The following is a 24297-nucleotide window of genomic DNA, read 5'->3' as shown; positions in this document are numbered from 1 at the left end:
TGTGGTCACATTAAGTAATGTATTTGTTTTTAAGAGCCTTCATATTTTATTTAATGGGTATTTATGCTGGTAGTTGTACCTCCCTCTTATAATTAGTGGGCAATACCACCTCAGTGAGTCCACAGAGAGTATGTATAGACCAGTGGTTCTTAACCTTGTTTGAGGTACCGAACCCCACCAGTTTCATACGTGCATTCATCGAACCCTTATTTAGTGAAAAATTAAATGTTTTTTTACTGGTGCACAAAATGAACCGTTGAAAGAACAAAACCAACAAAGTGCATAAACTCACAACAAATTACACACCTGCAAATCAGATGGAAAATTAGAGGGAACATTGTTTGGGGGTATCTATGGTACACCGATAGGGAGAAGTTTTTATTTACAAAATGAGTCGGGTGTGTCTTGACCTCTGCGGCGGAGGCTCCACCGAACCCCTGAGGCCGACTCATCGAACGCTTAGGGTTCGATCGAACCCAGGTTAAGAACCACTGGTCTAGACAATCTCTTAAATGATTGGTCAAAAGTCCCTCACATGACTGCAGGTCTGAAACAGAGTTGGCCACACTCTCTAAAGACAGCTTTGAGTGAGTCGATTGGTAAAACAAGCTCTGTGCTTGACAGATGGGATATATGTGTCCTTCATAGGACAACCCATAATCTATCTATAAGCCCCTTACTTTTGGGTTCTGTAACATGTTGCATTCCCTGGAATTTTTGCACATGTAACTATGGTGCAACTGTCTTTTTTTCTGACATGCTTTTATTATGAAGGCCTGACTTTAGTGAAGTGAATTGAATTGAATTGTATTATATAGCGCTTTTTCCTCAAAGTACTTTACATAGTGATACCCATTATCCACACGTAAGCTACATTTAAACCAGTGTGGGTGGCACTGGGAGCAAGGGTAAAGTGTCTTGCCCAAAAACACAACGGCAGTGATGGCGGAAACCGTCAAGTTACTGGCACAGCCGCTCTACCCAATGAGCCACGCCGCCCCCAACTTTACCTGCGACAGGGTATGTTACGCAAATGTGCCTGCTTGAAAATTGCTTGACTGTCCATCGTAAACTATCGTCTATGTTCCAACACATTGCATGCAGTTCAGCCATGTTTTCATTGACAAATTTGAGGAACCAATGAGAGCAATGTATAGCGGTGATTTTTGTTGGTAAATAAAGACGTTGAGAGATTATCTTCACATATGAACATCTCTGGTAATGTAAACAAGAAAGTGAGGACGTAAGTGGTGATGCAGAAATACATTTGATTAATGGTTAGACAATTTAAGAATTGAATTGTTAAATGACTTTGACTGGCCAAAATGTGCAGTGAAGTTGCAGAGATTGAACAAAGTTGTGACACTGTGCACATCTATCCAGCCATTTTCTGCTGGTTGTCCCTCTCAGGGTCGCGAGGGTGGGGGGTTGGAGCCTATCCCAGTTGCACTCGGGCAGAAGGCAAGGTACACCCTGCACAACTCATCGCAGGGCCAACATAGATAGACAACCATTCACACTCGCTTTCACACACTAAGGCCTATTTACTGTTTTCCAATCAGCCTATCCCCAACTTAAGGAAATTGGTTGAATTTGGGTGAAATATTGTTATTTCAACAAGTAATGCACAAAATGTATCAAATTGTTGCTTCAATCTTTCAGTACACATTTGGTGGATAATGTTTGGACACCCCTGATGTCCAGTGTGTGACAGGACATGTTCTTACATAGAGAAGATGTTTGTTGGCACTAGCTTCCTGCAGGGCATTAAAAACCTTGATGACTCCAGAGCGGGCGTTCTGCTGGCCCACTAGATTTGCTAATGCATCTGACACACAAAAAGTAAAAAAGCTTTAAACAATACAATTAGAAAAAAGTACAATTGTTTACATATTGACCATTTATGTTTTAGTTGCTACCTGGAATATTGTCAAGGAGTTTTTGTTGAGCTCGTTCCTTGGTTTCGGTGCGTTCAGCATCAGTCTGGACTTTGACATGTGGCGCCAGAATCCCGTTGGGCCAGAAAGTGTCCTTGAAGATATTGATATAACAGACCAACATCTGTTCAGAGAATATCCAGTTCACTGTATCCCTGATCTGTCTGGAATAGAAGAGAAATACAGTTCATTACTAACTAGTTATTGATTTTTCATACATCACTTGGGAAAAGTGATTGTACTCACTTGTTGATAGTTCGGCCAAATGTCACCTGGACTAGTGCAATAAGAGTTTTTCTCACCCATTTAAACACTGAGTAAAAGGACAGATTTTAATTAAATTCTTATAAACAAAAAGTATGAATTCATAAGAGTTCCATGGACTGTGTGAATACAAAGATAAGAGAGGTGAACTTACTTCCTCTGAGTTCAAAGATCTCTCCAATGAGCATGAAGCAGGGTTCAGCCAGGGCATCTCTCCTCCCATCTGTCTCATCACCGTAATCTGACAGGTCGCTGTCGTCATCTGCCTCCTCCTGTCAGCAGCAATGACAGCGCATGTAACGTTCACTGTGTCCGATAAGGAACTAGAAAGTTGGGGCACAGCTGGTTACCTCAGTGTGAGAGAAGAAATCCCCAGGAAGTTTCTCCAGGAAGGAGGCCAGAGAAAAAGATGACTTTTTCTGAATGGACATCACCTTCAAAGATCAGGACAAGGCAACATAAATATACTGATTTGTGGCTGTCATTTTGACCCCAAATGAATCCAGACAAAAAGTTGTTGACCTTTAGGTGCTCTGGGGACGGGCTGAGGAATGCGTAGAGCGCCTCTGACTGACACAGTCGCTCATCTGTCAGCAGTCGCTGCAAAGACAGACACATACATACATTGCATGCTACTTCATTTATATACACTGTAATACAATGTAAAACTGTCTTCACATGAATACAAGGTACTTCTTGATTGTTTGGTATTTCCCATACAGTCATTTGTGTGTAGCAGCCCGCCACATATAAATCTGAACTGCCACAAGTAGATTGGGCGCTAACTAGAAGATGTAGCAAGAGGGGCCTCTCGGTGCATGGTTGATGCTACGGTAGTCTGTACTTTGGGCACCCTCGCTTTTGTAGCTGTTCGTCGGGGCTTTGCACCGGTCGCGTGCAGCCCGCTCTGTTAGCAACCATAACTCTAATTGGATTATTAGATTCACGTCGCGGGCAAACGATGGCAGTTGAGGAAAGCAGGAAAGTGTTTTTAATGCTTAATCTGTTGCCACAACTCAATAATTTGTTTAAACGTGCACACCAACGCAGCTTTGACGTGCAATATGTTGTGGCATTTGTTGGTTTGTACGCGTGGGAGCATGTCCGGGTTTGCGGGAACGAGCGGGAGGGTGCCTGGAGAACAGCGAGGCATGCGGGCATTTTCTGGGGTTAAAATGTAGGTCACTCTACAGGAAAGAAGGGCACCAATGTAATAATGGATTTATTTTTCCTAATATTTTCGGGAGCTACAGGCGATCAACTGTCAAGTCACCCTCTCACTCACTCTTGCTCGCTCTCACAAGTCCACTGTCGGTCGCCCCATGGTGGTTGGCTGACTGTTGGTTGTGAAAGTGATTGAATTGATATACAGCGGAGCCTACTTTTTAAATGTTACCGTAATTTCCGGACTATAAGCCGCTACTTTTTCCCCTCGTTCTGGTCCCTGCGGCTTATACAAGGGTGCGGCTTATTTACGGCCTGTTCTTCTCCGACACCGACGAAGAGGATTTCGGTGGATTTAGTACGCAGGAGGAAGACGATGACACAATGATTAAAGACTGACTTTTCATATACCGGTAGGCTGCTTATTTTGATAACGTACAGGCGAGCACTTTGTATTACTTTGCACCGTTGTATTATTTGTACTCTGCACGAATGCTGTTCGCCATGTCAAAGATGTGAAAGTTTGATTGAATGATTGAAAGATTTATTGTTAATAAATGGGACGCTTTGCGTTCCCAAACAGTCATCTCTGTCCCGACAATCCCCTCCGTGGTAGCAGGAACCCCTATATACTACGGTAATTACACATCAAACCCTGCGGCTTAGTCGGGTGCGGCTTATATATGGAGCAATCTGTATTTTCCCCTAAATTTAGCTGGTGCGGCTTATAGTCAGGTGCGGCTTATAGTCCGGAAATTACGGTAATATCACTGCCGATCACCCTCATTTAATCGTAGCGGCCAAAGTTGTGATCACGACTAAAATGTTATTAATTGTGCAGACCTAATCAGTGTCGCAAACTGTGTCGTAGAATTTAGCGGCTATTCAGACTCTCTTAGTAGATACAAGGGGTGTAGCGGTAAATATATTTGTATTTAGATTTTTAGGTACGGAGCCTTCGGTTTGGTACTGAAGTGTATCAAAATTTACCAAGGTCTGTATTAAAAGCAAAAGAGGGGATGTCTTTCTTCGGTCACCCATGTACTCTGTAATAAAATTCAAGCACAATCACAAACGATCTTGACATAAATAATATATGCAGCTGAGCACCTCCACAAGTCTGAAAAATGTGCATTACCGCCGTTGTAAAAGGCGAGGTGTTGAAACGTGCAAAGCACCTTCACGAGTGTGCAGCCTCGCCTTTAACTTACAAGAGTCCTGACTAAAAATAGTGGTGCAAAAACAGATCTTGGAGAGTCTTCCTTCTCTGTGACTTTGTCTTCCCAATAAATACGTAAAAAAAGAGGTGTTCAATAATCTGGCCTAGGTGCCATTTGTGGACTGTGGTGTGTTTTGTTATAGGCATGTGGCATATTGTAGACCTAAAAGAAACAAAAAAAACATAATAGCCAATCAGGCTCAGAGCTATTACATGGGCAAGCCCATAAGTTCGGCAGTCATCGACGTCAATACGACCACTCTTTTTTTTTGTTGTTGAAAAGACTGCAAAAAAAAGCGTGCAGAGCGATCCAGACTGCTTGGACAGCCCATTTCTACATGCATGGACTTTGACACTTGGGCGTCATTCAACACAAGTATCCACCCTGGTAACACCATTCATAGGTCAAAAACATGAAAAGCAATATAGGTCCCCTTTAAAGACACATCTTTAAAACGTGTTGCTTTATGATTACACTGAAACTGCACTTGCAACATTAAAGAAAACACAATTACGTACAAAAAACAAACACAGGTCATGCCACATTCTTGCTTTTAGTATCTCATAAGCAGTATTTTAGTTAGTGTTCTCGTTTACCTGTAGAAAGATATTGAGCTGAGTTTTGCTCTTGTCTAAGAACTTTTGGTCAATGGATTTGAAGGGAAGTTTGCTGAGTGATGGTAACTGGAGTTTCTTGAGAGATGGAAAACACTGAGAGAGAAACATTTAAATGAGTCAGCAAGATGTTTTATATCAGGTTACAGCCAAAAGTATGAAGCGCTTTGCAATATATTTTCAACCAGTAACTGTAATTAACAGGTGTGATGTTGCGTACCTCGGTCAGTTTGCGGTGTAACATTTGGAATTCAGTAAGTTTCCTTTGCACACTCCAGTGACTGTTACCCATCTCCTCACCCTCCAGCAGGCTCACGCACACAATGTAACACGCTACGGTCTCCCCACCTTCCTCTGCAGCCTGAAACAAATATACACACTTTAAGTTGGAAACAATTACCATGTAAACAATTTTTGCTACAAATAAACTATTGGCCACATATCCAACAATCCCATAATTTAAAGAAATACCGTAATGTAGGAACATTTTGAGCCCTTCAATACATGGATATAAGCAAACACAAACAGGATACATGTTGCACATTGTCTCACGTGACTCTTTAAAGCTATTTGGGGACACAGTACTGCCAGGTGCCACTTTTTTTAACAGTGCTGTATGTTTATAAGGTAAAACTGCATCACTATACACATTTTGTGGTAATATTTTACTGTCGCAGATGTTCCTGAGCAACATCCAATCGGGTATGGATGATCATTTTAAGCTTTTGGTATGATAATTTGTCATTTCTCATGCCCGGTATCAGGCTACAACTTATTAGTAACCCTAATAAGTGGATGGATAGGATAAATATGAATACTGTGAAAATAAGAACTGCATTCATAAATAGAATATTAATTACATTAAAATAAATAGTTACAAAACCCAAAACCAGTGAAGTTGGCACGTTGTGTAATTCGTAAATAAAAACCGAAAACAATGATTTGCAAAACCTTTTCAACTTATATTCAATTGAATAGACTGCAAAGAAAAGCTATTTAATGTTCAAACTGAGAAACAACATTTTTTTGGGGAAATAATCATTAAGTTAGAATTTAATGGCAGCAACACATTGCAAAAAAGTTGGCACAGGGACAATTTTACCACTGTGTTACGTGGCATTTCCTTTTAACAACACTCAGTAAACTTTTGGGAACTGAGGAGACCAATTTTTGAAGCTTTTCAGGTGGAATTCTTTCCCATTCTTGCTTTATGTACAGCTTAAGTTGTTCAACAGTCTGTTGTGGTATTTTCGGCTTCATATAGCGCCACACATTTTCAATGGGAGACAGGTCTGGACTACAGGCAGGCCAGTTTAGTACCCGCACTCTTTTACTATGAAGCCACGCTGTTGTAACACGTGGCTTGGCAATGTCTTGCTAATAAGCAGGGGCGTCCATGATAACGTTGCTAGGATGGCAACATATGTTGCTCCAAAACCTGTATGTACCTTTCAGCATTAATGGTGCCTTCACAGCTGTGTAAGTTATCCATGCCTTGGGCACTAATTCACCCCCATACCATCCCAGATGCTGGCTTTGAACTTTGCACCTATAACAATCCGGATGGTTCTTTTCCTCTTTGTTCTGGAGGACACGACGTCCACTGTTTCCAAAAACAATTTGAAATGTGGACTTGTCAGACCACAGAACACTTTTCCACTTTGCATCAGTCCATCTTAGATGAGCTCGGGCCCAGTGAAGCCGGCTGCGTTTGTGGGTGTTGTTGATAAATGGCTTTCGCTTTGCATAGTAGAGTTTTAACTTGCACTTACAAATGTAGTGACAAACTGTAGTTACTGACAGCGGTTTTCTGAAGTGTTCCTGAGCCCATGTGGTGATATCCTTTACACACGGATGTCGGTTTATGATGCAGTACCGCCTGAGGGATCGAAGGTCACAGGCATTCAATGTTGGTTTTCGGCCTTGCAGTGATTTCTCCAGATTCTCTGAACCTTTTAATGATATTACGGACCGTAGATGGTGAAATCCCTAAATTCCTTGCAATAGCTCTTGTGCCAGCTTTTTTAAAACATGATGCAGGCAGCAAATACCAAATGAGCTGATATTTGCAAAAAATAACAACGTTTTCCAGTTCGAACGTTAAGTATCTTGTCTTTGCAGTCTATTCAATTGAATATAGGTTGAAAAGGATTTGCAAATCATTGTATTCTGTTTTTATTTACGATTTACACCATGTGCCAAATTCGGAATGTGTCTAGCAAATGTTTTTTCCCTATCAAACATGTAATATGCGACACCATTAGAATTTATAGGACAAAGGAGGATTATGTATTATAATTTACACAATAAATAAATGACATCAAATAAATATTACTTCAGCTGTAGTAATGGTAGCCCTCCAGTGGCCCAGGTTTTCACACCACCAGTCAGTCCTGATAATATGTTGCTGGAGTTCACGATGTTCTCTTTCCATGGTTCCTATTTCTTCCTTTAGTTTGCTCACAATCTATAAACACAAAGACAACAGCAGGGAACCTTATGACCAATTATTAATTAATAATCATTAAAGGGGACCTAGGCTGAATGTCATCTTGTCTAACTTACAAATATTGTTACAATGTTAGATTCTTGTGTTACACGATGCCAACGCGTTAAATCATTGGTGTGAGTTTGCATGCAGTTGTGGATGCGTCTGTTTGCGAGTGTTTTGCAGTTTGGCTACATTATGACATCACAGCAAGGTGGAGATAATTATTTGGACATTAAGTCAAACTCTCAGACAGATGAGAAGGAGCTGCTCCTCCTCTGCTTCAGGTTTTGGGAAGCAAAAGAAGGTAATATAAAGTATTATTTTCATCTAATCTTGGCATGAGCATAACACTACTGACGTGCGACATGCAGTGACATTAATGCTCTTAAAAGCAGCTTTTTTATGCAGCTCTGAAGCAATTGGCGAGCATGTAAGTTCACCTAAAGTTGTGACCAGGTGAATCTACTGTATATAATGTTTATGAAGTTTATTTTTGACCATGTCTGGAAAAAAAGCAGTGACAACTTCAAGATATAATTTAAACAGTGTACATTTTCAAATGATACCTTTGGAGAGGGAACACCTTCAAATCCAACATCTTGCTGACAGACTCAAAAAACAGGTTATATCAGTGACCGTGGGGCAAAATATACCCAGAATTCTTAACAAAGCATATCCAATAAATATTATCTGGACAACACAGAAGTGTTTTAAAATGTAGATTAAAATCATCAAAGGTCCCCTTTAAACATGATTGAAATTCTAAAAATATGCAGTTACAAATTCACTCGGATACAAAATCCTTTTATAGAATTTGTACTTTTCGGTTCTGTCAAATTTGAGCAACAACCTCAGAGAGTGCAGTATAAGAGATTATATGTCTTCGTTTCCTTACCCTTTTATCTGGTTTGGGGGCATTCTGAATAGAGCCCAGGGCCTGTCTCTTGTACTCCAATTTGTCATAGAGCTGGCGGAGTTTAGTGGCGGCATAGCTTGCCTGTTCGTTGATTCCTTTACTGCCCTCATCGCACACCTTCTCTACAGCATCTAAGCCCTGACACTGCAAGAAAACAATTACACATTTCTATGATATATACAAAATAAGAATTATCTAAACAACAATGCTTAAACAGATATTGTGCACGCATGTTATAAAGGTTTGACTGTATCTGACCCCTTCTTCTTTTTCTTCAGTGCTACACTGTGATTGGCTATGCTGCTCGTCTCGTCTGATCAGCCTCTCATACAGATCAGAAACCAAGAAAGAGGGGTAGTAACTCTCTCTCATTGTCTCAGCCACCTAGAAAATGACAAGTAGGGACATTTTACAACATCTTGAGAGTGACTACAATTCAGGCGACATTTTTTATGTGGGCTGACAGAGACAGTGACCTGTTCCTGTAGTCTCACAAAGACTTGAGTTCCTCTGTTCCCCACCAAACTTTGTTGGATCTCCTTAAGCAAAATCTTCTCCACTGGAATTTCTCTGCTCTCCACAAAAAACTTCTGGTAGATTTCCCCGACGATCTGGGGCACCTCATTCTATTAAACAAGAATAAATAACACAAACCCACATGCATTATACTGTAGTCAACATTTCATTGAGTTAGAACATGGGTGACCTTGTTGGCAGTTTTCAGGGTTTCTACCAATTCCCAGAAGCTTATCAGTGATCTCTTATCTACTCTTTCCATGTAATCTCTGAAATGTTCCCTGTAACCTGGATTGCACATGATGTCATCAAACAGGAGAATCTGGAAGCAAGGAGAAAAGATAAAGATACAGACTGCATCTTAAGCATAGCCAGAATTATCATAATAAAGAAGGCTGTCGGCAGCAGTGTGAAAGAAACTTATTGATCAATATTAGGCATTATTTTCTATATGCAGTGGTACCCTGGTTTTTGTACACCCCACTTTTCATATGATCTGAATTTTGATTTATATTTTCGCCAAAGATTTACCCCGGTTTGAGCCCAACAAACTAGCCCGTCTGCCAGTGTATTATTCTGTGGAATTGAGGGCCCAAAAACAGAATCCATCGTGTCGGTGGTGACTCAGTCCCTGTACCTTTTATTGAGTAGGGCGGCAACATAAACCACGAAAGAAAGTTGGGAGTCGTAGCACACTGCTGTGGGATTGTGGCATCACTACAGTGTGACATGTGTTGTAAAGGGCTGTCTTGGGGATGTGTGTGACGTCAATTAAGTTGTGTGGGCACACAGTCATTGTTCGTGCATTTTTAAATACAACACCAGTGCCAGCACTTTAATAAAAAAAGGTGATAAACACAATTTAATTCAAGAAAGAACGACAAAGGGTTGTAATGTAAAAGTTTCTAGTGAGTTTTAAGAAAGTCACAATACAGAGAGTGAGCCTGGCTAGTGTGTGTAATGATTGTACTTGCTGCTGAGATTTACAATACAATTCAAGCAAACAAGTAAACCGCTCTAACCTGCTAATCTTTAAAGGCCTACTGAAACCCACTACTACCGACCACGCAGTCTGATAGTTTATATATCAATGATGACATCTTAACATTGCAACACATGCCAATACGGCCGGGTTTAAATTTCCCGCTAAACTTCCGGTTGGAAACGCCTTTGGATGATGATGTATGCGCGTGACGTAGCCAGTGAAACAGGAGTATCGGTAGCCCATTGAAGCCAATACAAAATAGCTCTGTTTTCATTTCATAATTCCACAGTATTCTGGACATCTGTGTTGGTGAATCTGTTGCAATTTGTTCATTGCATTATGGAGAAAGAAGCTGAGCAAGCAAAGAAGAAAGTTGTCGGTGCGAAGCGGAGTATTTTGCGAGGGAAGTCAGCAACACAACACAGCCGGTGTTTCTATGCTTACATTCCCAAAAGATGCAGTCAAGATCGAAGAACTCGGACAACAGAGACTCTTACCAGGAGGACTTTGACTTCGATACACAGACGCCTGTAGATAACTGGGACAACACAGACTCTTACCAGGATTACTTTGATTTGGATACACAGACGTGCTACCGTGAGTACGCAGCAGCGCTTCCAAACATTGATCGCTTGCCCGTACGTGCGTGTCACGTACGTAACTTTGGGTAAATATATAAGCTTTATGAACCTTGGGTTAGGTGAACGGTCCTTTGGGCTGGGTGATTGTGTGTGTTGTGCAGGTGTTTGAATTGTATTGGCGGGTTATATGGACGGGAGCTAGGAGCTAGCATAACAAACACCTAGGTGTTTGTTATGCGGGATTAATTTGTGGCATATTAAATATAAGCCTGGTTGTGTTGTGGCTAATTGTTGTCTTGTGTTTATTTACTGTTGTAGTCATTCCCAGCTGAATATCAGGTCCCACCCGCCTCTCATAGCATATTCCTATCTGAATCGCTTCCACTCCCCACTAGTCCTTCACTTGCACTTTCCTCATCCACAAATCTTTCATCCTCGCTCAAATTAATGTGGAAATTGTCGCTTTCTCGGTCCGAATCGCTCTCACTTCTGGCCGCCATCACTGTAAACAATAGGGAACTTTGCGGAAATGTTCAACTGACTACGTCACGCTACTTCCGGTAGGGGCAAGGCTTTTTTTTTGTCAGATACCAAAAGTTGCGATCTTTATCGTCGTCGTTCTCTACTAAATCCTTTCAGCAAAAATATGGCAATATCGCGAAATGATCAAGTATGACACATAGAATAGATCTGCTATCCCCGTTTAAATAAAAAAAAAATCATTTCAGTAGGCCTTGTTGCGTCGACCAGCATTCCTCCAATGGGGAATTCAAATTGCTAGTCTCTCCCAGATTCTTTTTATGGCAATACGCTGATGTTTATATTCAATCTCCAGGCAATAGTTGGTATTTTGTAGTTTATTCTCAAAGCTTAGAGGACAAACCTGAGACCAACCCAGCACCCAAGCGTTCCCTAGCCCGGTCCAGATCGGTCTAGCTCGGTCTAGCTCAAACCCCCCGGAAGTCCCGTGATCTTCCGTCTGTCCCTCGCCCCCACTCTCTTTGTTTAGACTAGTCCGAGTTATCTCTACTCTGACACATTCCAATCTAGAAGGCCAACACCTTACTATGAGACTCAAAAGAAGGAAGAATACTAGCTATTCTTTATATGACTATAGGAGTTTAGAAAGAAGTAACACTTAAATATGGATATGCTTCCAACAAGTCCCCCTTTAAGATCTTCTAATAAGATCTTTATTACTTGTACAAAACGTATAAAGCACGCCCCACATTAAAGTAGGTGCTGTTTTTTTTCTTTAAGCAAGCTAGCAATAAAACAACAGCTTATTTACATGGGAGATAGATGGAAGGAGTCCACGTCAATGTCGTCATGGTCAGGGAAGTAAACCAACAATTCTCGAAAGTCTTAAAGTTACCACTTTGCTAGACCCCCTTTAGTGACACTTAGCCTAAGGGGCGATAAAGCAACCGCATGAGGCTATGATGGCCAAAAAAGCTCAGAATGGAGACCAAGACAGACTTAATTAGGTCAGTCCACCTGCCTAATGTGCTTAGAAGCCAATCTTTGAAGGGGTCAGAGAGAGAGTTCCTTAGACAGGGCCTGGAGGCCCTTTAAGGCCCTCTGAACTGAGCCATCGGGGGTAGTGTTGTTAGGAATGAAGGTACAACATTGGTCAAAAAACATTGCACACACTCCTTTTTCCTTGGCTAGGATGCGGTCAAGGGCTATGCGGATCAGAACGGCCCTGAGGGAGGTCGGGGCAAGTTGTTCAGCAAGTCCCTCAACGGCGTCACGAGTCAGGTTGATTAGTCTCAACGGCGGCGGGGAGTTAGAGAGGCCGCTGAAACAGGAGTTCCAAGGGGTGTTAATTTGGTGAGTGGGGTCACCAGTCTAACCATAGCACAAAGCCCAACGGCTGACGTCGGGATTCTAATGTACAATCTGTGCTTCCCACAACACCAGAATAAGTCAGCTCGTGCCTAAGGGCCTATCCTAGAGCCATCTATCAGTGTGGTGCACCAGTAACGGTTGATGTCACCCAATTTGTTGGGGGACGGAGAGGGTCCTGTAATTTGAAAACGCGTGTAATTCAGCTTTTGGGCCACAAAGGGAAGAAGTCGGGTGGCATTGTCAACAGAAGGGTACACATGTCAGTCAACTTAAAAGGGGCGGGGTAAGTGTGGGAAAAGGGACGTCCAGCGGAAGAAGCAACACAGTCACCCAGGTTTTGGCATCCACCTGAGCCACAGGTTGTCTGCACCCGCTCCTAAGGTCAAAGGTCAAAGTTACCAGGCCTTCGGTGGTGATGTCATTAGCACGCACGGATGTGAGCCTTTGAAACACCACCGAGGTGGGGTGGTACTTTAGGTGCTACAGAGAGTGTAGAGGTAGTTAACGCCCTCTCAATTAATTTGTAACGTAATAGAGTGAAACAGCGACCACATGGCTCTCAACTTCCCTCTCCACTCATTGTGTTCAGCAACAAATTTTCAATAAAGAGTAAAAGTAATTTTTATCCATTTCATTTGTCATCTGTATGTATTTCACATTGTGAACATAAAACTATAATTCTTCTGTATAAAATGTATTTTGTGGTAATGTTTTTGGGTGTTTGGAACAAATTGATTGGATTTATATTATTTTTGATGGGAAAAATTGCTTGGCTTTCTGACAGAACCTTTAGAAGAGATCACTACAGAAAACCGAGGTACCACTAGTTATTTTAGAATAAGTCATTTTCAGCCAACAATTAGAGTATGTCAAAAGAGTACCCTCTGTCTTTGAGGATCATCACTGTCATCAGTTCCTCCACCTTCATTGTTCTCATAATTTGGTCCACCGAGCAGACGGATCCGTTTCTCACATTGTTTCTTAGCAACAGTCAGCTGATTGATATATCGTTTCATATCTCGGGCTCTTAGCAGGTCTGCCTTCATGGCTGCCGATTCTTTGCCTTTTCGCTCTGAGAGAGAGATGGAGAGAACCAGATAACACAATTTCTTGGTGTGAAAGCATTGAGTCACTGCTCCTTTGCATTCAGAAGGGAAAGCCAGGTTCACAACATATTGCTTATTGGAACTTTGATAAAGTACTGTAAAATAGACTCTTGTTATCCTATATTATTTGGACCAGGGGGCTCCAACAGGTAACTTAGCATTGAGAGAATGGCTGCACTTTTTGAGTGGAAATCTGCTTTGTAAATAAAGTACAACTTAAATGTTGTCAGTCATATAAATAAAACAGAGTTTAACTAAGTTAGCAAATCATTTTGTAAAGCTGAGACAGTAAAAGAACAAACCAACAAAGAGAAAGCCCAAAAGTTTGATTACTCTGGAAAAAGGATGTGAAATTAATGAAAAAAATAAAATTATGTTAAGGTACCTTTCTGTTTCTTGAGCTGAGGCAGGTTGCTGATGGTGGTGGCATGAATAATCTCTACCACTATTTGATACCTACAGGGAGGAAAAGACATGTGGAAAGGTTTGTCTCTAAAAGTAGCAATAAATAAAGTATTATGTCATAATGTAAAAGTAGTATAACAAGCATATTTGTTACGCATTTAAAAAACACAGCATTGCAAAGAAACTATTGATGTATCTGCAACATGTCCAAACCAAGTAAATAGCCACACTAATGAGACATAGCAGTAGGACATCGGTTCTGCATCAAAGTGGCTCGTACTGCCATAGAGGCACTGTCTGCTCCCATGGTAACCCCCACAGCAGCAAAAAGATGTGTCGTTAACACTGTTTGCTAAACAAGCTTGTGTACACGGCACATCTCAGACGGACGCAACCTGTTTAGCCGTGCTATGCCATAGAACAGGGGTGTCGAACTCAAATACAGAGTGGGCCAAAATTTAAAACAGAACAAAGCTGCGGGCCAAAGTTGAACAAATTAACCTTTTAATAGGGACCCAAACAAGTTTTGCATTTAGTATTGAACAAGCAAGGCTTATGTAACCTTATAGTGACATGCAAAATCGAGTTTCAAATAATAATAATAATAATAATAATTTAAAAATATCAATGGCATATCAAATACAATTTAAATAAAAATTGAATGCCTCTTTTCTATCTGGAGCCTTCTGAGGTAAATATCAACATTAACTTTTTCCACAGGCTAATAAATTTGAAAATAAAATAACAATGAATAAACCAACAGTTCAGGACTTTAAACTGCTCAGTTTGCAACACACTGATCTAATCTGATGTGCCCAAGCCAGATACCTGGCATCTTTTCTTGGATGATAGTTCATTAATGTCGGGGCTCAGGCTTTGAGCTGAGGCAACCTTTATTATCGAACGAAGGTGTTCATCAGTCATTATATCTCGTAGTCCACCCCCACAGTCTTGGGGGCGTGCCTTAAAGGTACTGCCTTTAACGTCCTCTACGAGCTGTCGTCACGTCCGCTTTTCATCCATTCTAACAACGTGCCGGACCAGTCACAAGATATGTGCGGCATCTGTACGCACACACACGTGAATACAACGCATACTTTATCAACAGCGATACAGGTTACGCTGAGGGTAGCCGTATAAACAACTTTAACACTGTTACAAATATACGCCACACTGTGAATCCACACCAAACAAGAATGACAAACACATTTCGGGAGAACATCCGCACTGTAACACAACATAAACACAACAGAACGAATACCCAGAACCCTTTGCAGCACTAACTCTTCCGGGACGCTACATGTGCATGTTTTCAATGTCATACCTGAGTTGTTTGAGGAAAAGGACATCTGTGGAGGTTGATATCAGCTTGATAAAGTCTTCATAAGAGGCAGCGTAGGTGTATGCTTTCTTCTGCTGCTCAGTCTGATGCTCCCGCTGCTCCAGTTGAGCCAACAGCATCCTGTTAATGGAGTCAGGGTCGCTGAGCACTTCCACCAAAGGCTTCAACACTGCAATGCATATGCAACACAAATGACATAAAGCAATTATTCTGTTCTACAGTCAGTGGACATTGGAATACACATGTGTTCATACATATCGCTAATACAAACCATGTAATACAAACATAAACATGAGACAATACATTTTGTGTTTGCAACAGTTGTTTACGCACCCAAGGAAGACAGTGGTACCCGCATTCAAATATAAATTATCCATCCATTTTCTACTGCTTCTCCCTTTTGGGGTCGCGGGGGTACACCCTGGACAAGTCGCCACCTCATCACAGGGCCAACACAGATAGACAGACAACATTGACACTCAAATTCACACACTAGGGCCAATTTAGTATTGCCAATCAACCTGAAGTCAGTGAGGTTGAGAGGTTACTACACTATCTTCCGGACAACAAAGTAGCTGGTGTAGACAACCTGGATAGTAAATTACTGAAAATGACTGCTGGTATCATATCAGTGCCTGTTTGTCATATTTTTAATAAATGTTTACAAGTGGGCCTGTGTCCAAAGATATGGAAGGTGGCTAAGGTTACTCCTCTACGTAAGGATACCAAATTGGCTTTCAATGAGGGCAATTCTAGACCAATAAGCATCCTACCTGGGTTATGTAAAATACTGGAGAAATGTGTGTATGCACAAATTCAAGCTTACTTTCAATCAAATGGGCTAGCAACTGATTCTCAACATGCATATAGAACGGGCCACTCTACGTCCACGGCTCTTATACAAATGACGGACGATTGGCTTAATGCTATAGATAATTCTATGTTGGTTGGAGCTGTGCTGTTAGATTTTAGTGCTGCATTTGACGTGATTGACCACTCTCTTTTAATTGAGAAACTTAAATGTTATGGTTTTAATACTTCAAGTTTAATGTGGATACAGAGTTATTTGTCCTCAAGATCACAACAGGTGTATCTTAATGGCAGCTTGTCTAATAGCAGAAGTTTGGATTGTGGTGTTCCACAGGGAAGTTGCCTAGGACCTTTACTTTTTTCTATATTCACCAATGATTTACCTTGGGCTACCGGGCGTGCAAGATTGGTTCTTTATGCTGATGATGCAACCTTATATCATGCTGCACCATCATGCAGTGTACTTAATGTAGTATTGAGTGAGGAACTAAAAGCTGTGCATGACTGGACAGTATGTAACAGACTTGTCCTTAACACCTCAAAAACAAAAAGTATTATATTGGGGACTAGGCGAGGGTTATCTTGTGACCCAAAGTTGGATTTGAGGCTAGGTATTTCAACAGTTCAACAGGTCAGAAGTGCCAAGCTCCTTGGAGTGATGCTGGACTGCACTCTATCCTGGTCAAATCATATCAGTGATATAGTTACAAAGATGGGAAGGGCTGTTGGTATTTCCAGGAAATGTGCTGGTTTTGCTGATCCACCTCTTCTTTGTCAAATTGTTAAGAGTTTAGTCTTGTGTCATATTGACTATTGTTCTACAGTCTGGGCGTCTGCTGCAAGTGGTGAGATCAGTAAGCTCCAGATTGTCCAGAATAGGGCAGCAAGGCTGGTTCTTGGTTGTTCACTAAGAACCAATGTGAACCAAATGCATGCTTCTCTTACCTGGCTAACAGTGCAGAACAGGTTGTTGGCTATTACTCTTATATTGTTCAAATCAGTAACCGGTAGTAAAACTCCTGCTTTTCTCATGGCCCAAATAGTTCACAGTAGCACTATACATAATCACAATACCAGGGCATCCAGTGAGGGGCATTTTGTACTCCCTCGTCCCAGGAAGAATGCTTTGCGGAAATCTTTTATTTATAGATCTTTATCGCTCTGGAATAACCTGCCTCGAATTCTCACCAGCATTGAAAGTAAACAGGTTTTTAAAAAGAGAGTAATATTTCATCTGAGTTTTTAAATTAGTTTGCTCATTGATGATTTGTTTGGTTTTATATTGTGTAGTTATATTTATATGGCAATTATTATTCTGTGACTGTAAATTGTTTGCTTGTTTTTTATTGATGCTTTTATTTTTTTCTGCATTGTGTAGGTTATAATTATATGCTTTTACTTGTAATTGTATTGAACTGTGGACCCCAGGAAGACTAGTGGGTTGTTGAGGCAACCAGCTAATGGGGATCCTTAATAAAAATCAAATCAAAATCAAATCTATCCCCAGGTGCATGTTTTTGGCGGTGGGAGGAAGCCGGAGTACCCGTTGGGAACCCACGCAGTCACGGGGAGAACAAAAAGCATAATTCAAAAACATGTAAACAGTTTTGAAGGAAATTGTGCTACAATAGGACTAACATTTTTTTAATTATCTTATCTATCTAGTAGATGGATTCACAATGGTGCATAGTAAATAGGGGTGTTGCCCAAAAATATTTGATTCACATTCAAATCACAATTTGTATTTGTTGCAATTCTGAGTGAATTCTACATTTTCAAGACTTTACTTTTAAGAACATGTTTTTAAGGCCAGCTTTAAGCTTACTCGCTGTGCGTGTACATCGTACATCACCAGCCAAAAGGAGATTTTATAACCGGTAACCTGTTTTGATAACACATTGTGAGAATCGGTTTGAAGTGAGAATCGATTCTGCACCAAACCAACAAACATAGTATCAAAATCAAATTGAATCATGAGTTGTTGTAAGATTCACATCCCTGATAGTAAACATCGGAAATATTTGCAAAAAATGGATAAAGATTATAAGTACAGTATATCCTGCATTTTACGCAATTCAGCATTTGTCACCAAGCAAATTTTCCAATTGTTTGTTAAAACATTTGTTTGTTAATCTTTTCTCCTCTTTTTTACAGCACAAGGTAGCTAAATACAGCAGAATGAGGTGATGTCAGAGGGAGATAGTGCTGTGGCGCTGCTTCAGTGGGCTGAAAGCGTCCCCACATCATACATAAGCATAGTTGAAGGGCTAGACCAGATCTGGGCATTCTGCGGCCCGCGGGCCGCATCCGGCCCTTTGTACGTCCCTGTCCGGCCCGCGTGAGGCCAATCATAAATTACAAAATACATTTTAAAAAGTATCTATTTCGAGTGTGCAATACAACGGTGCTGCTTTTGTTTTGAAAAGCGTTATTTGTATTACTTCCGTGTGGACGTATGCTTGTGCGTGCAGCGGCAATCACAAATGACAAAATAAATTTTAAAAAACATCTATGTCGTGCGTGCAATACAACTGTGCTGCTTTTATTTTGAAAAGTGTTATTTATGGGCGTATGTCCATGTGAGTGAAGGTGCACAGCGACAAGTGATGCCCGGTTATCCCCGAGACGCTAAAAAAAGAAAAGTTGATGACGAATGGCGTGTTTTCGACAAGACATGGACTGCACAGGTTGCTGTGTTTAAAGAATATAGTGTAACGACCTGCTGAAGTTGATGTTGTGTTTTTGAGTTGCGTAAATGAGGAGTGAGGATGGACGTGCGTGTGGAAGGGACGAGATAAGTTGAGCTGTGTTAGTATAGGTTGCTCAATAAAAGTTTAAAAAGAGTGTCAGACTTGGTGTGCACTTTTTCTGGACGCTACATTTGGTATCATAAGTAAAACTTTGTGCATACTGCCGCTGCTTAATTGTGTGCGCATTCTGCGCTGCTTGTGTGCGTATACTGCGCTGCTTGTGTGCTCAGCCTGCTACGTCATCGGGAGGTACGTGCCACGATGTTTCCTGGCGACTTTGTCAAGATGGAACGGGAGGGAAAGGACATTGAGTGGGGACTTATGGTGCCGGCAGCACTGCAGATGTCTGTGTGTATCCCGGACATGAGAAGCTCGTCGCAAAGAGGGAGAGAAAGGGAGGAAGGAGAGAGGCAGCGTCTACAGGTGCAGCGCACGCTGCTTGGCATGGGGGAATTCCGCCCTCAATGAAGACTCCCAGGTTTGATGGCAAGGCGAACTGGGAGGCATTTCATCCCACTTCTGACACCAAGTGCACACAGAGTCTGACATTCTTTTTAAACTGTTATTGAGCAACCTATACTAACACAGCTCAACTTATCTCGTTCTTTCCACACGCACGTCTATCCTCACTTCTCATTTCCGCAACAGCAACGCTTCCTCCTTCTTCGCCAATCACCTTACAGGCGTGCTACGTTCACAACAAAGAGGATGCAGGATAAAGTGACAGAAATTGACATTTTTGCATTGTATTATACATCAGGAAGTGTTTTGTAAGAAAGTGTTAAAAATAAAACCATCAAAAGCCATTTGCTTTTGTATAAAGATAAGTTAGGTTAAATAAAAATATTATTATTATTATTATTTATCTTACGGTATATCAAAAATAATTTGAGCAAAATTTAATTGAAATATTGTCGGTGTGGCCCTCCAGCAGTGCTCGGGTTGCTCATGCGGCCCCCGGTAAGAATTAATTGCCCACCCCTGGGCTAGACTGTGGCTGCATTTCCAGTGCAATTTTTCGCAAAATAAAAGCGATATTTCAAACATTTTGACAACGTACTTGTAGGTGTTTCCATTAAAGGGTGTTTTGCGTCATGAGCCGTAATTTTTCGAAAATCTCATCCTGCGAGACTCCACTTTGAGGAAGATATTGCAGTCACCACTGTTGACGTGATGTCAGTAGTAGACAAAGGCAGCGGGTGATCGCTCAAAGGCAACGTCCTTTCGGCCCTCTTGACATCTTTCGGACATGTGGGTCTCACCGAGCCTGCGGGTCAGCCTCTATTCCTGGGAAGGGACCCGTGAGACGTCTTCCTCCCGACCAACCAATCTGAAGTGAGGCCAAGATGACCCGTCTGCCCGAGTTGTCCTGCATTGGCGCCCCGCCGGTTCGGTCTTAAGTGACCTCTAAATATCAAAATGTCTCAAACACTACCTCATGAGAGCGCAAAAACGTTTTAGCGATATTTGGGTGTTTGAAATATGGGTGTTTCCATTACCAGTTTCTTATTGCGATATTTAGGGGCGTTGGTTCCTCTCTTGAAGAAGGGGAACAGGAGGATGTTTTCCAACTATTGTGGGATTACACCCTTCAGCCTTCCTGGTAAGGTCTATTTAGCAGAGGTGGGACCAAGTCATTGCTTTGCAAGTCACAAGTAAGTCTCAAATCTTTGCCCTCAAGTCTCGAGTCAAGTCCCGAGTCAAGACAGGCAAGTCCCGAGTCAAGTCCAAAGTCAAGACTGGAAAGTCTCAAGTCAAGTCCCAAGTCCTGCATTTTGAGTTTCGAGTCCTTTCAAGTCCTTTTAACCACAGATTAATATTTTTACACAGATTGTGTATGCATTTAAAACGCTGTATTTATTTATTAAAACAAGTGCATTTGAAATTGCAGGGAAAAAAAGTGCTGACATTGCAATTCATAATAGCACTATTAACCAGTAATTTTAATAGTTTAAACCATTTTAAACATTTAACTAATTCCTTTACAGAATAAACACATTTGAAAAAACAAGTGCAACTGTACTTATTTGTACAAAAGTGTTAACATTGTATTTCCATGGCATATTGCATTGTAACTAGTTCCACAGCAGTTTCTATTCTGTTCTTACCTTATGTCATTGATCTCATCTCATACTGTACGTGTGTTGATGTGTGCGTACACATGAAAAACATAAATACATGAACATAACAATGAACAGAGTTGTACTTTTTAGATGTCAGGCCCCTATGCAATATGTACACATATTGTTAATATAGTATACATTTTAACTGACCTTTATTTGACTATGTTTGTCATTTTATAAGTGGCTAAAATATGCGGTGCTGCTGACCGCCGTCTAACGTTACGTTACTGTGTGTGATACATTGACTAACGTAACATTAAGTGTAGGTACCTCATGCAACCCTGCTTAAAAAAAATCACTTGACAAAAAGTATGAATAAGGTAGCCAACTGCAGTGGACGCATCAGATTGCCGTGTTTGCAATGACGTTATAACCATAGACATCTTATAAGTAGACGCAGCATTGGCTGCTGTGACGCGAGCAATTTGGCCGCCATCTTGAAGTGGTGCACTGCTGTCGATCCCAGGCAAGGTTTTCTGTAGTGTGCTGCTCCAACGCCTAAAAGACGAGGTAGATAACATCTTAAGGGAAGAGCAAGCCGGCTTCCGAAAGGGAAGGTCCTGCGCGGAACATATTTTCACTCTTCGCAACATCATAGAACAGTGCCAAGAACTCCAGACACCCCTCATCATCAATTACATCGATTTCAAGAAAGCCTTCGACAGTATCCACTGGGAATGACTGTGGCAGATCCTCCAGCTATACAGTATACCATCAAAGTACGTCAACATCTTCAGAGCCCTGTACCATAACTCCACCTGTCGAGTGAAAACCACCAACAGGACAACCGACGACTTTGACATTGTGACCGGGGTAAGACAAGGTTGCATCTTGTCTCCCTTACTGTTCATCATTGTCATAGACTATGTCATGAGGAAGTCTGTCGTCGGAGCAAACCTCGGCATTAAGTGGGGAGGGGGCAGACTGGCAGATCTGGACTTTGCGGACGACTTGGCTCTGCTTAGCCATTCCTACGCTGCACTCCAAAAATTGACTAACAATCTGCATGAGCAAGGGGAAAAAGTCGGCCTATGTATAAGCCAAGAGAAGACCAAGGCCATGACCGTTGCACAAGACCAAAACGTTCCACTGCTCACCGTAGGCGAACAAGGCATAGAGTACGTTGAGAACTTCACGTATCTTGGAAGCAACATCTCAAACACTGGAGATGCAGAAAAGGATGTACAGACCAGAATCGGAAAAGCTGCAGGAGTCTTCCAACGCCTCCGGAATATCTGGTCATCAAAATCTATCAGTACGTCCACCAAGCTGCGCCTCTATATGTCAGTGGTCATCCCTACAGTGACCTATGCCTGTGAGACATGGATGAAGACATCAACCATTACAAACAAGCTGGATGTCTTCCACCGACGGTGCCTCAGATACATCTTGAGGATCTCATGGAGAGACCACATCACCAATGAAGAGGTGATGAGAAGGGCAGGGGTAGCACCATTGTCTGATATAGTCTCTGATATGAGAAGGAGAATGGCTGGACACGTACTCCGACTGCCAAAAGAGAGACCGGCAAGTGTGGCAATGGACTGGGTGCCAGAAGGGGGAAAGAGGAAGAGAGGACGGCCAAAGAAGACGTGGAGACAAACAGCCAAGGAAGACCTGAGAGAGATGGGAGTCAGCTGGTATGGAGCAAGAAGGGTCGCCAGTGACCGGAACAAATGGAGGGGACTCGTCGCCCAATGTTCCAACAGGAATGGGAGGAACTAAGTCTAAGTAAGTCTTGAAGTGGTGACGAGGAGCCGGCGAGCAGCCTAAACTGACAGTTGACAGGTAGAAAACAAAGATGTTGTTCAGCGTTTTCCTACTCAAATGAGCGGACTGTTGAAAATAGGAATCGGGGATTACTTTTCACGAGTAAGATTTAACATTAACATACTATTGGTTTTATTTTATGAAAATAATATTACCACAGAGTTGAGAAGGAGCAAAGATCTTCAATATTTGTATGTGAAAATCGCAAATAAATCTTCTGGGGGAGGATGACCCCCATACAGGGGTTTGGTTTACAAACTTTCAGCCCCACCTAAAACAAAATTCACCAGCCGCCACTGATTATGATGCATTCTCATTTTAGGCAAAATATAAGACAATACTCTCTTAACAATAATTGTAACCAAGAATAAGTCTTCAAGTAACAATATTCAAATACTAACATTGTTGGGTAAGACAGCATTTGCTTTTATTCTGAATCCAGTTAAACAAATTGGTGGTTTTAGTTGATATAAAGACTTCCAGGTGTTTATATATGTTGAAGTATTTGGCAGACGCTTTTATCCAAAGCGACATACATAAAAAATGCATATAAAACAATCACTGTAAACATGATCATTTAAGGGAAGAATGTAATACAAAATATTAATACAAAGTGTCAAGACAGAATAAACTCTCTGCTGCTGCAGCAACAGAGATACAGTCTATAAGATATATAGATATCTAATGTATTCATACATTGTTTGTGTAGGATATACGCATGTATATATAACCTAATCATATTGTTTCTTCAATTTAAAAATAGCTGACCGTTTATTTCCCCTTTCTCTGGGATTATATTCCCAGTTTTGATCTGGGACGTCTGGTCACTTATAGCATATAAGAATATTCTATTACTGTTAAGCAAACTATGAATAATAAAACATGTGTCCATTATCATAGCTACACGTATGACAAAAAAGCGCGTGAAAATATGTGGTATTCAGTGAGGTAAAATGAATTAAATGCGCTGACAGTTCATTGCTCCTGCCAAATGAATTGCACTGAGTGCAGCGGATCACCACTCCGTCTCGTCTGCGCCAGTAGGCAGTAGCGCTCCATGCTGCGTACCTTTAGAAGATGTCTATGGTTATAACGTTAGCAGTGAGTTTACAGCCTCACTGATTTAACTACACAGCAAATAAAAGTAATGTTACTTAGCCAATAAACGTTATCTTACATTCAAAACTTACCCTTCTTTGTGCAACTTCAAATGTCGAACAAAGTTGGAAGTTGTTGCGTCTCCGTCTGTAATATTCGAAATGCGTGATTTGCATACGGCAATTCGTTTTTTGTTGACCAAGTCGTAGTTTTTATACCCGAACGAAACCAACTTTGGCATCACTTTTTCTCACTGCCGCGCTGTTTGACAACTCTTGTTCATTGGTTGTCCTGCAATTTGATTGGATGAATGCTGTGTGATGAAAACAATGTAGATCTAATTTGATTGGCTGT

At 41.4% G+C, this 24297-nt stretch overlaps 1 protein-coding gene across 2 annotated transcripts in view; it reads right to left on the bottom strand.

The window, feature by feature from the left end:
- Positions 1-24297, bottom strand: part of LOC133648926 (sorting nexin-25-like) — a 46710-nt gene that overhangs the window by 1518 nt on the left and 20895 nt on the right. For both annotated transcript variants that reach the window (XM_062045473.1, XM_062045474.1), the window contains 16 exons: positions 15375-15561; positions 14031-14101; positions 13421-13611; positions 9313-9444; positions 9083-9232; positions 8865-8990; positions 8586-8750; positions 7535-7666; positions 5420-5560; positions 5182-5295; positions 2724-2801; positions 2552-2635; positions 2356-2473; positions 2184-2250; positions 1920-2101; positions 1728-1828 (listed from right to left, as the gene is read on the bottom strand). In XM_062045473.1, the coding sequence (XP_061901457.1) occupies positions 1728-1828; positions 1920-2101; positions 2184-2250; positions 2356-2473; positions 2552-2635; positions 2724-2801; positions 5182-5295; positions 5420-5560; positions 7535-7666; positions 8586-8750; positions 8865-8990; positions 9083-9232; positions 9313-9444; positions 13421-13611; positions 14031-14101; positions 15375-15561 (2039 nt within the window). The remainder of the gene's footprint in view (positions 1-1727; positions 1829-1919; positions 2102-2183; positions 2251-2355; positions 2474-2551; positions 2636-2723; positions 2802-5181; positions 5296-5419; positions 5561-7534; positions 7667-8585; positions 8751-8864; positions 8991-9082; positions 9233-9312; positions 9445-13420; positions 13612-14030; positions 14102-15374; positions 15562-24297) is intronic.

This window comes from Entelurus aequoreus, linkage group LG04, assembly GCF_033978785.1.
Source record: "Entelurus aequoreus isolate RoL-2023_Sb linkage group LG04, RoL_Eaeq_v1.1, whole genome shotgun sequence".
Taxonomy (NCBI): domain Eukaryota; kingdom Metazoa; phylum Chordata; class Actinopteri; order Syngnathiformes; family Syngnathidae; genus Entelurus; species Entelurus aequoreus.
This window is presented reverse-complemented; position numbering and strand designations above follow the sequence as displayed.